The 15,205-nt window shown below is 34.5% G+C and overlaps 1 protein-coding gene across 1 annotated transcript in view; it reads right to left on the bottom strand.

The window, feature by feature from the left end:
• The window catches only part of Polr1A (RNA polymerase I subunit RpI1), a 64,738-nt gene extending 49,976 nt beyond the window's left edge, over window positions 1-14,762 (bottom strand). The window contains exons 1-18 of the mRNA XM_022067028.2: window positions 14,600-14,762; window positions 13,414-13,611; window positions 12,635-12,811; window positions 12,063-12,248; window positions 10,709-10,898; window positions 9,789-9,857; window positions 8,854-8,995; window positions 7,810-7,950; window positions 7,455-7,604; window positions 6,871-7,091; window positions 6,486-6,618; window positions 5,947-6,169; window positions 5,349-5,463; window positions 4,495-4,687; window positions 3,282-3,455; window positions 2,154-2,312; window positions 1,146-1,312; window positions 167-452 (exon numbers count right to left, since the gene is read on the bottom strand). Of these exons, the coding sequence (XP_021922720.2) occupies window positions 167-452; window positions 1,146-1,312; window positions 2,154-2,312; window positions 3,282-3,455; window positions 4,495-4,687; window positions 5,349-5,463; window positions 5,947-6,169; window positions 6,486-6,618; window positions 6,871-7,091; window positions 7,455-7,604; window positions 7,810-7,950; window positions 8,854-8,995; window positions 9,789-9,857; window positions 10,709-10,898; window positions 12,063-12,248; window positions 12,635-12,811; window positions 13,414-13,591 (2,904 nt within the window). The 5' untranslated portion in view covers window positions 13,592-13,611; window positions 14,600-14,762. The remainder of the gene's footprint in view (window positions 1-166; window positions 453-1,145; window positions 1,313-2,153; window positions 2,313-3,281; window positions 3,456-4,494; window positions 4,688-5,348; window positions 5,464-5,946; window positions 6,170-6,485; window positions 6,619-6,870; window positions 7,092-7,454; window positions 7,605-7,809; window positions 7,951-8,853; window positions 8,996-9,788; window positions 9,858-10,708; window positions 10,899-12,062; window positions 12,249-12,634; window positions 12,812-13,413; window positions 13,612-14,599) is intronic.
• Window positions 14,763-15,205: the final 443 nt, after the last annotated feature.

The following is a 15,205-nucleotide window of genomic DNA, read 5'->3' as shown; positions in this document are numbered from 1 at the left end:
ACAAGTAATGGGCAACACTAATTCTCAGAACAATGTAATATATCACCTTCACTGTCGTTAAATATTGGTGTACTTTCAACTTTTCACAAAGAGAAACCAACTGCAATCCTCATTTTCAAAAATGAATAAAGGAAGAAATAAAATAAATACAGCATTTCATCCTTACCTCTCTGCCAGCCATGCAATGGAAGTAAAACTCCTGTGGCTTTATACCAGTCATAAATCGTCCATCCACAAAACCCCCTGCTCTTGGAGTAACATCATATCTAGTGAAACTCGGCAGGGTCTTCCCAGACGCCATGTGTGGCGGTCGTCTGCCTTCCAACTCTATTTGACCCAATAGGCCGGAGATCTGCATGGCATTTACGGTAGAGCCCTTAGCCCCAGACTGAATCATAAGTTGTAAGTTGTTGTACGGGAAACTTTTCAGAAGTCCGTTAGGAATGCAAGCCCTGTCGTGAAATATAAAAGCTGGACTTCAATCAAATACGTAAACCATCAAATTCACTCAACATATTTAAACGAGGTTCTTTTGTCTGTTCAGTATCCATTAATTCTTTATGTGGTCTTGTGTTGTGACACCAATTAGTCTCATAGGTGGTAACTGTCTGCATCTTCAGGGTTCAAAACTGAAGAGACAGGTGATATGTCCCTCTGAAACATTGAAAACCATCTACAAGACCACTAAGTATCACAAACACATCTTCACTGTAAAAACCTCAAAGTTCGTGTGTACGTTTACTGATCAACTACAGTACACCGCATGAAAAACTGTGTAATCAAATACATTAAAATTAATTTACATTTCCCGTTAGTTATCTCTCTATAATATAAAATACAGGGCATGCAATGCTGAGTATAGTGTCAATGAACAAAACAGTAATAGAAGAGTACAAGTTAAATGCAACGTTTTCAAAAGTAAGTGCTATCGAATACAAAACTAGACATAGTTGTCTGGAAGTTATCAATTACTCCAGACAGTTTCTTCATTGAAACAAAGTTTAATTCCAAAATTAAAAGTTCAAAATTGTTTTTTTCAGACTTTAGAAAATTAGACTTATTACCCTATGTAAATGTATTTTGACTTTGTGGTTCAAACTGTGCACAGTTTCATTATTAGAGTTTATAACCAAAAATGTACGTACTTGTTTATTTTATTGGTGATGTTGTCAAGCATGCTTTTGTACGAACTGTCGATCATTGCTCTCCCTCTATTGTAGTTTTGGTATACGTCTTCCATTTTTTCTTTTATCTCGCTTCGTGTTGCGGTTTTCGGCAGGTCAACTGCAGATCGCACAGCCTTGTTGCCAACCTATAAAAAATGTATTTTATTTATTTACAGTTTATTTAACAACACTTTTCAATAACTCAAACCATATAGCATGAAAATTATTCATTGTCAGGACTTTTTCCATCATCTGTTCTTTAAAACCACGATGTTTGCTGACAGAATTTGTACTTGGGTGGATACGTTAAATAACTGTATGATTTATATTGTCCAGTGACAGAGACTAGTTCTATCTAAGAGACCCAACAGAGTAGGTACCTCTCACCTGAAGACGGAGACAGAAGAACAGACGACGGAAAAAGTCCTGACAATGAATAATTTCAAGTGTAAATTACCGTTGTCAAAATCCTTTAGAATTGAATGAAATAACAGGATGATGGAGAATAATGAATTGGAAACGATGTGGAAGGAAGCAGTCATGGCCTAGTTTAAGGTACTATCATCGCATTTGCCTGAGGAAAACCACAAAAAACCTCAGTCAGGATGGCTCATCTCTGGGCTAAGTATAAAGAATTTAAAAGAAAATTATATTAATGAACATATCTTTTTATAATTCTTTGTTTGATTTTCACTTTCAACAAGGTTACACAAGGATATATACTATTGTGACGGACAGTTTAGTTACATTTCTCATATCTACAGAATATTTTTCTTATAAATGCAAAAATTCTGGTCGTTCAAGAACTTGGTATTAAGATTGTTAATACAAATAGGTCAGAAAAATTTCAGTGTAAGTGAATCATGGAACAGTCCTCAGTGCACAAATGCAAAGAAAATTATCTTACATTTATACACAGTCATTTATAAGACAGATATAAACGCATTATTCAGCTACCTTTTACAGTATTTCTGCAACAACACTCACCTTTCTTCCGCGAGAGATGAAGTGTATTCTTTGTTCTTCTGCAGCCTTTACCACCAAAATGTCCTCAACACCAAGTGAGAAACCGTTTCTTTGAAGAAATGAAGTGAATAATTTTGAAAACGCTGTCAACAGTACACTTGAACAACTTCCTCCATACAACTAAAAAAACAAATTAAATTACAAGATTACGAACAATGATTTTCATATTTCGTAACCCTAATTAGCCATTACAATTATGTGTTATTATTAGTACACATCGTCCAGAAGTGAATAAGTTAAACAAGTGAAAAATTATATACTCCGCTAAACTATAAGTTAAATTAAATATTTTAATTTATTTTACCGTTATGTGGACAGTTTCTGAATGCCATTCAGATTCTTTCACTGCTAGTTCTAACAGCACGTAACAGAGCAAATTTTCTGCGTATTGTTACAGGCTACCGATTGGATTAAACTGGGGATCCTTCATTTACTAAAGATTGTTCAGCACAAACAAAATTGGATTTCCTTAACAAAATTTACTTTGACTTACTAAAATTAAATCTTTGCGACATCAATTTACACAGCAAAACACAGAGAAACTGAAATTTTAATTCACACATAAAAAGAGTATTTAAATTAACTAATATAATACTGATAGGACGCACTGAATTTAAATATGACAAGGTGTCGAAATTCGTTAAAATTAATTTAGAAACACTGAAATTAGATAATATGCACTTCCTTTTTAACTTTAATACTCACACTTGGACTAAATATACCCAGTTAAAAATTTAATCTGCTAGCACAATCCTTGAATCTGATATACATTTTAATGTACGTTCAATTCAGACACATCTTAATTAACCAAAATTATATTTTAGGATATCCCATATATAAATGTAGTAACATTCACTACTTTGTTCTTGGATAATTATAGCATATGATTATAGAAACACATCCCTGCTACACTAAAAAATCATACTTTTTGAACAGATAAATTCTGTGATGGTTGGGCATTTTTGTACTAGTGCTAATTCATTACCTTTAATACAAGTACAAAATTCTTAAAGTTTAAAGTGTAGGATTACTATTTACAGCACTTCTACCAACTACACAGCCCGTTACTCATTTTAAAGACCACGTTACCTCATTCATGCAATGAATCAATCCATAAGGCGTAGCACCATAATGGGTTTTATCTAGAACACCACACAAAAGTTCTCCTTTTCGAATTATCACTTCTGCTTCGGACATTGTATTTGAATCATTAAATGGGGTTCCTCCTGCCTGCCATACCCTAGGCTCCTCGACCATCCATGACTGGAAAAAATACACAACAGACGCTCAACAGAAACCCACACAAAGGAATCAAACTTGGACAGAAAAGTGCCCACAGTATATAATTCATGAATACCGTAATCCACTAGCACTGGTTAACGATCTGTTTTATTTGCTGGAAATAATGATGTATAACGTAATTTTAAAAATATAACTGACCTAAGATACCATATCTATCCAAAGAAGTTAAGATTATAATTCAATCTTTGGGTGCAGAAGGCCATCAGCTTCATAAAAGGATATAGGAAATGTATAAAAATGTGTGTACCCAAAAAAACTTCAAAACACTGGCGCAGATAATTCTACCAGGACTGACAATTAATGACATTCTGTGGTCTTGACTGTCAAACATTTCCAAAACAGTTTTGGAAACAGTAATATAGGGCAACTGATGTACGTATCAAATAAGGCTGGGGATACATGACTGTAACAAATACATCCATTGTAACACACATCGTGACGTCCGTCATAGAATTATGATTTGTAAGTACAGACAATACTATTATTTTTTTTTCTAAATCCTTTCAAGCTGCCAAGGTAATTGGCGCTCGTGTGGTGTCCTCACCTACGTCCGTACAAAAGCACGTCTGTTGCAACGGACGTACTTTGTACGGTCGTGTGGCCCCAGCCTAAGGTCACAGAAGTGGACCTAAACATCTGTATATGATTCTAGACGTTGAGTACAACACGTTGTAAGTGGATGTCACAGTTATTCAATAAAGAGCAAAAACAAACATGGGTTGGTGCACTGCGTAATCTGGTAGAAGTGTACCGACATCTCAGAGGTACTTGCTGCCTCCATCATTGCCCTGATGAGGTAACAAAATATTTAGAAAGAACAGAAATATCGTGAGAATGGATTTGAAATATTCCCTTACAAGAGAAAAATTTAGAAAAAAGAAAAATGGACTGATTATGTCAAACTCTTTGGTGACCCACATATATAAGAAACATGATGAAATTAAGGATTATATTAATATCAGCAAAGAAAATTATTTTCAGACTTCAATATGTAACAAACCTTGTCTGCAATTTTTGCAGTTGACGTGAGACTAATCGGATACTGTCCAGTAGGTACAATGTTTATAAGCACTGTTGAAATGATTTGCTTCCCAGACCAGCATGGAAGTGGCTTTATGATTGCTGGTGGTAACAGCTTAATTTTGCTCACCCTGTGACTCAGTGCCTGGAACACAAGCTGCTGGTACTCATCTCTGTAACAACATTAAAAATCTACTCAAAACGTACAGAACCAACAATTACATAAATAGTCTTACTTAACAGTATTACAAATATACTATTTGTTACCAGTAATCACATGGTTTTCCTCAATCATTTCAAGTAAAGATGTATCAATAAATTGGATTGTTTCCTTCGCATTCATCTGTATTTTAATAATTTGGACTGTTCTCAATAACACGCTGTGAGGCATACACTGGCATGATTAACTGTTACAGTTTTCTTGTTTATCTCATATGCCACATTGTATAAACCAATTTAAATTTCAAATTGTCTTTGGAAACCTCCATTATCTTTACAACTAGAAGTTAGGTCACTTGCTGACCCACTCCAGCCTCAATCGACCTAGAAAACTTCTGTAATGGTCATCCTTGATTTTTTCATCCATGTGGTATGAAATTTTTTAACAGTTTCAGAAGTTTGTCTCTTTACATTCTGTCAACACGTAGAATCAAATTGATTTTCTATTTACAAAGTCTGTCCCATATAAAAATTATGAACATAAATATGTCCTAATGAGAAATGTATTATGAGTTCCACTACATAAAACCCAACCGACAATGTCCGAACATCAGTAAATATTTGGGGACCAATAAGCAAACTCATGTTAAACATAAGACATTATGAATATGTTACCTTCCAAAAAACCTTCCTCGAACTGAAAGATGTACTCCTGCTACAATATGATCCTGAATCAAACCACTCAGTGGTGTACCGTCTTTCGGCACCACGTACTGGTTATTTACATTCACTACAAATAAAAGCATAATCATTAACAAAAAATTAATTTCTCAGTACCCAACAGCATAATTATATGAAATCTGAGTTTCTCACAGTGGTAAAGATTTTGACGTTGTTCTCGGTTGTGACACTAATTAAACTCGCGGATAGATACCAACATTTCACAGAAACATGTAGACTCCACTTAATCAACTGAGCTGGATTCAGAGAATGGTGCCTTTAAATTCCTAGTAGCCCGTGGGCTGACTTGTGCCACACTTCACTACATCATCGACGTGATCATCGCCCTGATGACAGAAGTAGCAAGCCCCTCTGAAATGACGGCAAACTTGTACCAGACTACATGGCGCACCAACCCAGATAACAACCATCTTCATATTTGCCACTATGAGAACCTGAAATCCTACTTGTCAAAACAGTATTATCTATCATCTGCTTCCATAAATAAATGTATTAATGTAGTAAGGGACATGACATGAAAAAGTTTACATACGGAGATTATATGCTTCACTGCGAGCCAGTTCGTTCTGAGGGAAATGGGCATTCATTTCATCACCGTCAAAATCGGCATTGTAGGCTTTGCAGTTGGCATAGTGCAGTCTCAAAGTCCTCTCCCCTTTCAGAATGCGCGCAATATGTGCCATGATGCTGGGTCGATGCAGAGTGGGCTGTCTGTTCAAAAGTAGCACATCTCCACTGCAAAGATGTCGGTGTACCTGAAAACACAGTATGACATACAAATCACGAAGTTACCATTTGCCTACGTACAATGCCAAAGCATATAGGAGTCCTAAGAATCTATGCGCACCGAGACCTCAGCAAGAAAAGAATCTTAGTTTCACAATTCAGCAGTTACATCACTTCTCCCTCATGCTCAAAAAATATTTTGACATTCTCCTTTCCCAGTGTTGTATGAATGCTAACTGGTGTTTGTTAAATATCTGCAACCATTCACACCATGTGTTCAACCTCTACGTTAATGAACTTCACAACAAAGCACTGAACATTTTAAATTAAATTAATTATACATACTACTTTCATTCCTTTATATATGTCAGATGTGTCACCAGGAGTTAAGAGACGCTTCGCAACACTTTCTCGTTGAATATGATCAGTGGTAGATATCCTTGTTTTAGTACCATCTTCGTTTTCAACCAACACAGCTCTAAAATAAAACAGAATAATAGTTTACCACATAAACATCAGGTGTTATATGTTTAAAATTCTCTCAAAATGCTTATTATGATCTGTCAGCGATAAAGCAGTAATTTTCACTTCAACAGATCTTACATAAAATTTGTTCCAAGTTATGTTGCTGCAAGAAATTAAATTACCACATTTTCTACCACCAAAGAGGGATGCAACCTATAAAAAAAAAAGCAACCTAACATCATGTACTTCTGGTATTTCACCTTACCCTGGGTAAACATCAGGTCCATTGAGAACCATCATGCGTAAATCCGCGACATTCCATTCAGTAACTGGCACAGGATATGTTAAAGATTTGGCAAATAATTCTGGAATACCAATTTCTTCGATGCTCAAACACGGATCTGGAGTAATTACAGAACGAGCCGCAAAATTAACACGTTTCCCCATCATGTGCATTCGTATAATGCCTTCCTTCTTCTCTATCACCTTAATAAAACAAGAAAAGAAATATGTGTTAGCTAAGGTCACTCTTACAAAAAATCAATCTGAGGACTTTGTTGTGCCTTCAGTCATTCTTGCATTAACGTGCAGAATTCACTGCCGTGGCCCAGGTAATTCTTCTATAAATGTGATCTGGGGGTAACTATTGCACAACGATGTTTCAACAATGACCAATGTTGAACGCATTCCAACAACGGGGACTCTCAGTCATGCAGGCTGTCTATGACCACAGGAAACAGCGAAAGGAAATTGCAAAAAACTGAGATTTTAATGACCTGCCATTACAAAATTAAGTTATTTTAGCTGACCTTTCAATGTATCATTTTTGAAGAAACCTAGTAGGCCTACCTGCTTGATACCTGGGCTAATTTTCAGACCTCTTTGATTGGACTGGCCCATTCCACTATCCATCAAGTGATCCACATCAGACTGCAGATGCTGCCACGCTAGCATCAGCTTCTCTTCAGGAGTGTCGCCACGGATTTGTTCTAACAGGTCCTGAGGAAAAACACAACAAAGATTTTAAGCCAAATTCTTCCACAAGACAAACAGCATAAACCATCCACATTGATGCCCACAATTTTTGGATATGACCAGAACATAATAAGAAGTGATGGTCAAATTAATAAGTTGTTAAGAAAAGAAATAAATCCACATGGCAAAAATTTAAAAAATACTACTCTAACTTAAAACAAACTTTTACCTTTGCTTCTTCTGGCAGGCTGCTTGTGTCCCCATCTCGGATTGTCCTCGTAATATTTTGGATGATTATCGAGTCCTGAATAATGAGCTTGTAGGCTTGTGTTTGTGGATGCTCAACTAACTTATTATTAACAAAATTCACCTGCACACAAAAGATTAAAAATAAAGCAAATAAATAAAATAAAGTTTTACATGTACGTAATAAATATCATGCCATAAACAGTGGAGGTGTTAGGAAATTCTTATGATGATTAATGGGAAAATCAACAGTAACAGAAAAGGAAGAAGTCGTGATTTAATCTGCAATTCTGTAGTCCACTGTGATGAAGCATTCAACACAAACACATAAAGAGTATGGATATTTTCCTAACTGCTAAAATATCTATTGTATTTTAAAGTTACATAAGTCTCTCGTTTTAGGTCACAAGTCACAAGTTTATTTAAAAATAAAATGTGTACGTAAAATATTTCAAACAAACACAAGATAACTGAAACAGTAATAGGAATTATTTGCAACTGACTGTTAACCACTAAGAGGATGCTAATTTAAACTTTAAAAAACGTAGGTATTCACACAATAATAAATGACACGTTTAGAAACCGGGCCAATAAGATGTCACCCACGATATTTCAAGGCTGTAAAACAATAACTTCATAAATTAGTCACAATAGATAGAAATCTATCTTCAGGAAAGGTGACAAGCAACAAAATTTTAGGAATCTTTCTCCAAAACAAAAACATAACCTCCAAAATACAAAATGTTAACAATAGGATCTTCGGGTACTACGTCATTCCCTAAAGATTTGTGATAATAGGTTATTCATTATAGAGATAGGTAAAGTTCTGTCAAAAGTAGACATCTGGGCTGTAGAAACCAATTTGGACATAACTGCACACAATAAAATCAAACAAACTATCACAATTTGATGCTGGGGAATATACATACAGTATTAACTATAATTTAAGTTCACAAACACGCCGTTATAGCTTATATTTCTTTTAAAGCCATAAAATTATGAGAAAAAAACATATTTCAGCACTTACTGGTCTCATTTTGGGTGGTGGAACAGCAATCAGGTCAAGAAAGAAAGTATCAGTGGGGTGTTTCATGTCACAATTTTTTAACACTGGTGAAAGGGTGGTCATGAATTCCTTCTCATTTCTCCAAATCTTACGTAAATGATCCCTACCAATAAAATAAACAAGTGTTACGATAGATCAAACAAATTTACTATTTGCTTAAAATAGATACACACAATGTGATGAGACGTACTGACATTCAGTCACTTCACTAAAATGTTACTCGTTATGTTTGAAGCTCACTCATGACAGCATATTTGAAACTGCCACTGCAGGAAACAAATAAAGATGAAATGATTTAGCAAACACATTATGGATCGACTCCCTTTAAAAATATCCCATCCATCAAGTTCTTTTTAAAGCAAATTTTAATGTGATGTCTATTACGTTGGTACTAGAAACACAATTAAAGCAACACTCAGTTTAAAGGTTGAATTCTTGAATAACAACTTACTATACACTATGACAACTTTCTCCCACTCTTCTTAAACTACCATTTGTAGTCGTCACGCAATTTCTCATTTCATGTTACAGAACCTCTGCCACTTATCATGTAAATGCCGAATAAAAAGAAACGGCTAAATAACCTATAAGTACTGCTCAAACATATAAAACTCTCAGTGTCTAATAATATTTTAAAACATGGCTGTAGGAAAGCTCAGAATTTAAATTAAGGTTAACAAGTCAGTAGTGAGAATAATTAAAAGCCACCCTACACGGCTCGTAGACGAAGAAGAATTTATTAAACTTAGTCGCCATGTGAGCTTATGATCGTACAATGCTACTGGTACTCCTTAATCTTAAATTATTTATCTGAGTGACAAAATAATGCTTCATGCAATGTACAAAGTAACAAAATATGCCAATAACAAATATACACTGTTTACAATTATACATACCTTGATTCATCAGGCAAGATTACAGTTGTAATCTTTTTCCCTTTATTTTCTCCACCATTCTCAGCTCCTCTGAAATGAGAAATGTCGGCTTTCTGATCAGAATTGACAAATTACAGAGATCAGGAAATGTTACACTAACATTATTTGGCCATGGTCATACGAACTGAACGATAACAATGGAAAAACATCAACTTGACTTTGATTAAAAGTTAAGAATTTTAACGACCACAGAAAGCATACACAAAATGACTAACAGAAATATACAAAATATCCTATGCTAGATTTTGTATTCTGGGTTTATGGTGTAAGTTTTATACATTTTAGCCAATTGACTGTCAAAGGACCAAAATAATCAGTTAAATGAATTAAACCAATACAAAAAATTATCAAAGCTCTGGTGAAAGTATAAGGAGAGATTCATGAAGATTATTAGCTCTGATTAATAATATAATTTTTTATTTTCATTGTAAAAGTAGTTAATATATATGAATACAGATGGCAAACTCATTAAACCAACAAAGGATAAGAGCTTTCTGTGAAATGCAACTTAAAAAGAGTTTAGTGTATTACAATATGCAACATGTGATCACCAAGAAAATCATAACAAATTACAGCTTGCCTTCAGTTTACCCAAATCTGTAAAATCACATCTGCAAATTACAAGCGTATGTGAAGGATATGGCACAAATGCGGACTGATGATGAACACGTACATGCATTCCACAAGGCTTTCCACTTTTCTCTGCAGGTGAGTTTTAAGTTTTTAATATTGGTCACTGAATTAAATCTCATTGTTCCCAGAAATGCATTAGAGCAGACTGAAAATGTGTATAATAAGTACATTTTTAAGTCATGTTTTCTGAGCAGCTCAAAATACGCCAACCAAACGAGACTTGCACCTATACTATTCTGAATACTTACCCCGATTCATCAGCTTTAAGGACTGTAGTCACCAATTTATTTTGAAATGATAAAATTTTAATTATCGGAGCTTTACAATTTAAACACTTCTTCATATCCAACACAGATTTGTCCATTGCATTAAGAAGGTCATTTATTAAGGATTCCACAAATTTGGTCTTCGGGGGTGTTTTACAATCTGTACTTCCCTCTGAAAATAGCAATTCAGGAAAATATTAAACCAAACATTGTGGTTGAGTGGCTATAATTCCTGCTTCGTGTTTTGGAGGTAATGGATTCAAATCTTGACCCAGAGGCTATCTTGGCTGAGGGCTTTTTGTGGTTTTCCTCAGTCCTTCCAGGCAAATGCCAGCACAGTACTTTAAATAAGGACATGACCAATTCTCTCATTTGATGCTATGTAGCCTGAGCTACTGAAAAAGCATTGTTAAATAACCAATAAATGAAACTACTAATAAAAGATATTTGTAATTTGTACCTTCTTCATCAATACTAAAAAAAACATACATGAGACTATAATAAACTTAACTTTCATAAAGTAATATACAGCAATTTAAGTAGAGTAGAATCTTCATTTAATGTTCATTACACTCTCTAAATTAATCCCCAATTTCTATGATTCCACACCAGTTATCATAGTGTTGAGAGAAAGATTTTTTCACTTTGGTTTTGAATGATAAATATGCATGCACAAAATTAATTCAGTATAGCAATTAAAATACTAACATTATACTTAGGGTTTAATTGTGTTATGTTTCCTGTCCTCCAACATTACGATCCCTAAAATTATTATTAAAAATTGTCCTTCAAAGAACTATGCAAAACGAAATAATGATAAATTTGGTCTTTACACTTAAAAACACTTTATAATACTTTTGAAATTTAACACTGATATTTCCAGAGAAGATTAATGTATTTCCTCTAAGATATTACTTAACCTGCACATTATTTTCAGGAGATGTGTAAATTGTAACAGAAAGTAATTGTTCTTTCTTCCTGACCTTCAATTACCATGGATTAGGCCCTCTGGTCTGTTCCAAATATAAATATAAATTCATTTTTAAGAGAAAGTGCTTTCCATATACACCCTTCACTGTTAACCAAGACATAAGAACTTCATAAAATTGAAACACGTGGATTATGCGGTGCAAAACAGTAATATGAATAAAACCTTCATGTTTCAATGAACTGTTGTTACCAATTAAAACGAGAAACTGAAAAACCTACAAACCATTACCACTGCATTAAAACCCTAATTTGTTTAAAGTAATGAATATATAGACAATATATTATCCAATTGTCTACAGCACTTGCCTTTATAACACAAGATTATTATTAGTGAACAAAAACTAACCTTTCATTATATTCTTGTAGTATTCATCCAATTTCTCCTTCATCAACTCTGCTTTTACTTCATCAACCACTGTACTATCTTCTGACGAGAGGATGTCTCCAACAACTTCTTCTGTTTCTTGAGCTTCTGTTACAAGACCCTCACCCAAAAGTTTTAACTTTGTTATAAACAATACTTTGGCAACCCCTGTAGAGTAAATTAAATGTATATTAGTAAACACTGAAATGTTTCACAGTAAACTTGTGAGATTTTAAACTGTAGTGAGACAACAGCCTTTGGGGTTATGATACTGCACAGTCAAATACCTTGAAAATGGAAGCACCATGCTCCAAAATGTTGGTAACCACCCACAAAACACAAAGAACACAATCTTAATGGTAAATTTTAATCACAGAAACCTACTAAATAAAAAAATTGTTAACTTGCACAATATGCTTCATTAAAAAAAACACCTCATAATATAGCATAGCTAAAACTCCAAGTATTTTAATGCAATGTATCTAGTACATATTTTATTTTATTGCAAAGATATTTGTCTATTACCTTCTCATGTATTTAACACAGTTTCTTACCTTTTACTTGAAGTGTGTGACAATTCAAACATGCCAACTTCAGAATATGGAAGATTGTTTTGTGGAACAAAGGATTTACAACCGGTAGTGAAAGTTCTATGTAACCAACATGTCCAGAACAGTTGTATACATTGTTTGAACATGTGTAACATGGCTCACTGTTCTCATGTAGAGGACCTGACAAAACAAAATCAAAATGAATTGTGTATTCCTGTGATAAAAGGCAAAGAGCAACTGAGAAAATGTGCGGAGTACAAAGAACTGTAATAAAATCCTTATTATGACAGTTCACATTCCAATATGCACTTCAATCATTAACTTGTGCAGCTCATTCGCCAATGATGATGTCATCACATTCGTATTATTACTGTCTGTGACGGTACCAAAACCTGTAAGCACGTAACTCAAGAATGGGTCGATGGACACGTCCTCGCATTTCCTAGCAGCTCCAACACATGGGATTGGCAATGGTGGAGTTATTACATCCAAGGTAAACATTTGTGTACAAACAAATTTTAAAAATATATATAAATATCTAAAAAGTTCTAGGTAAAGGGGAAGTAATTGGTCTGTGCTTCATTAACCATCCATCATATCATAATTTTTCATGATAAACTTATACAAACAAGGAGTAAAGTGTTTCATAATATATACCAATTACAAATCTGGCCTCCTTCTGGAGTCTAGCTACACATTTTCCAACCAGCTCTATCATATTTTCTCCATAAATACTAGCAAAGATTTAAAGTTTGTGATGTGTTCAATCACTGCATACGCACCTAATGCTGGATCATAAAGCCCGGCTTTCAGCGGATGACCAAGTGCATTAAATGAAAGTGGAGTGGTAATCTTCACTTCACTTAATTTTTTAATTTCATCTTGTGAAAAAATAGAAAATGACAATGCACTAGGATTCAGGTGCAATATTTTGTTACCTTTGCTTTTTAATTTTCGCATTTTTAACACAGTTAAACAGCCTGGAACAAAGAAGAAAGTGTATCACATACAAATCAGTAAAAAATAAAAAGTATTTTATTTCAACAATAAAAATACAAGTGTTGGGGATTATAAAATAAACCCAGTAAGCTAATTATCCATGCCTTAATTTTTTAATTATAGTGAACTATCATTCCACCACATGATTTACATGTTTACATGGAACTGTATCTACAGTCACAGAGTATGTTCAAAAAGAAACATCCCCAGCAATAACTGTGTAGGAGAATTTCTGAACTTCAGAATCATTCCAAATACAGACTGTTCTTCTGGGATGGTATGCCATGTAGCACATTTGATCCAAAATTGTCAACATTTCTCATAAACGATGTGGATCAATGCTGGTTTTGCAGTTTATTGTATATGGTCTAGTTTTGTTTTTGTACCTTGAAAAGATTTTCTAATATGAAACAGTTAAGATGACTGGGATGTTACACAGGGCAGTCTTGTAGAAACTGACTAGCATTTGAGAGTTGCTTATCACCTTCATTCTGACAGTGACTCAGTGTCCTGGTGATGTAGGTGGTAATCACCTCCGACATGTCAGTCAAGATCTACAAAACTCCACAGCCCACATTCAGAAAGGCAGTAATCTTCATTCTGCCACTTTGAGAACATGAAATCTCACCAGGTTAGATGATTTACTGGCATGATACGATCAAAATTCCAAGTCATAAATGTACCACCCTCATACATAAAAGTTTTTATTTTTGAAGCAAAGAACTAAGATTTATCACATGGGTTCATAAATTAACGATGCTGATGACATAAATACTGTTTCTTAAACTGTTTCTTTCGGACCAAACGTTTGACAGAAATATTCTTCCCCACATGCCATCACAGATACGTGCCTCTTCTCATCCTCCAAATCATGTGTCGAATGAAACGACGAGATATCCGAATGTGGAATAGAACATAAATTCGTAAGTACTATTTCAATACATACGATATACAATAAATTTCACTGACCTTTACATGTCGATGCACATGATTACGATAAGAAATAGTTATGAGACATACAAATTTAGCGTGGCTTACAATAGTTTCAACACAAAATTTTCACTACTTTGCAAAGGAGGTTATGAATTCAACCACTATCGTCTGTGCCACAGAATACTATGGTATGTGCCATGTGGTTATAGAATTTAACATGTCAGTGTCGCCAACATGAGAGTATATTATAAAACTAAGACCTCTTTTAATTCAGTCACAATGTATTTTCTTTTTATTTATCCACTATGCTAAATTATTGAGATTACTACAAAAATCACTAGCAAATTTTCCATATGTAAATGAGTAAACGCAACCGAAACTGACTGCAAGATAATTTTACGTTGGCTACCACTGACTCATGCATGGTAGATATGGGTAGGTAACAGTCATCTAGGAGACGATGAGCACATCTATTGGAGGTATGTATAATCACAAATGACCGATTTGTCCTCAATGACTCGGTCGGAGACCTCGCGGACATTTAACCACTGTCCAATTTACCATTTAACCACTCTTTGCATCAGTCCTTCAGAAGCACACAGTACACTCAGCTGCTCAAGAAATTACCCGACTTTTGTGAAA

This window comes from Zootermopsis nevadensis, unplaced genomic scaffold (genome assembly GCF_977971745.1).
Source record: "Zootermopsis nevadensis isolate Lab colony 2312 unplaced genomic scaffold, Znev_1.0 Znev_ptg000023l, whole genome shotgun sequence".
NCBI classification, from domain to species: Eukaryota; Metazoa; Arthropoda; class Insecta; order Blattodea; family Termopsidae; genus Zootermopsis; species Zootermopsis nevadensis.
The sequence above is the reverse complement of the archived record's forward strand: the minus strand, read 5'-3'. Positions and strand labels throughout refer to the sequence as shown.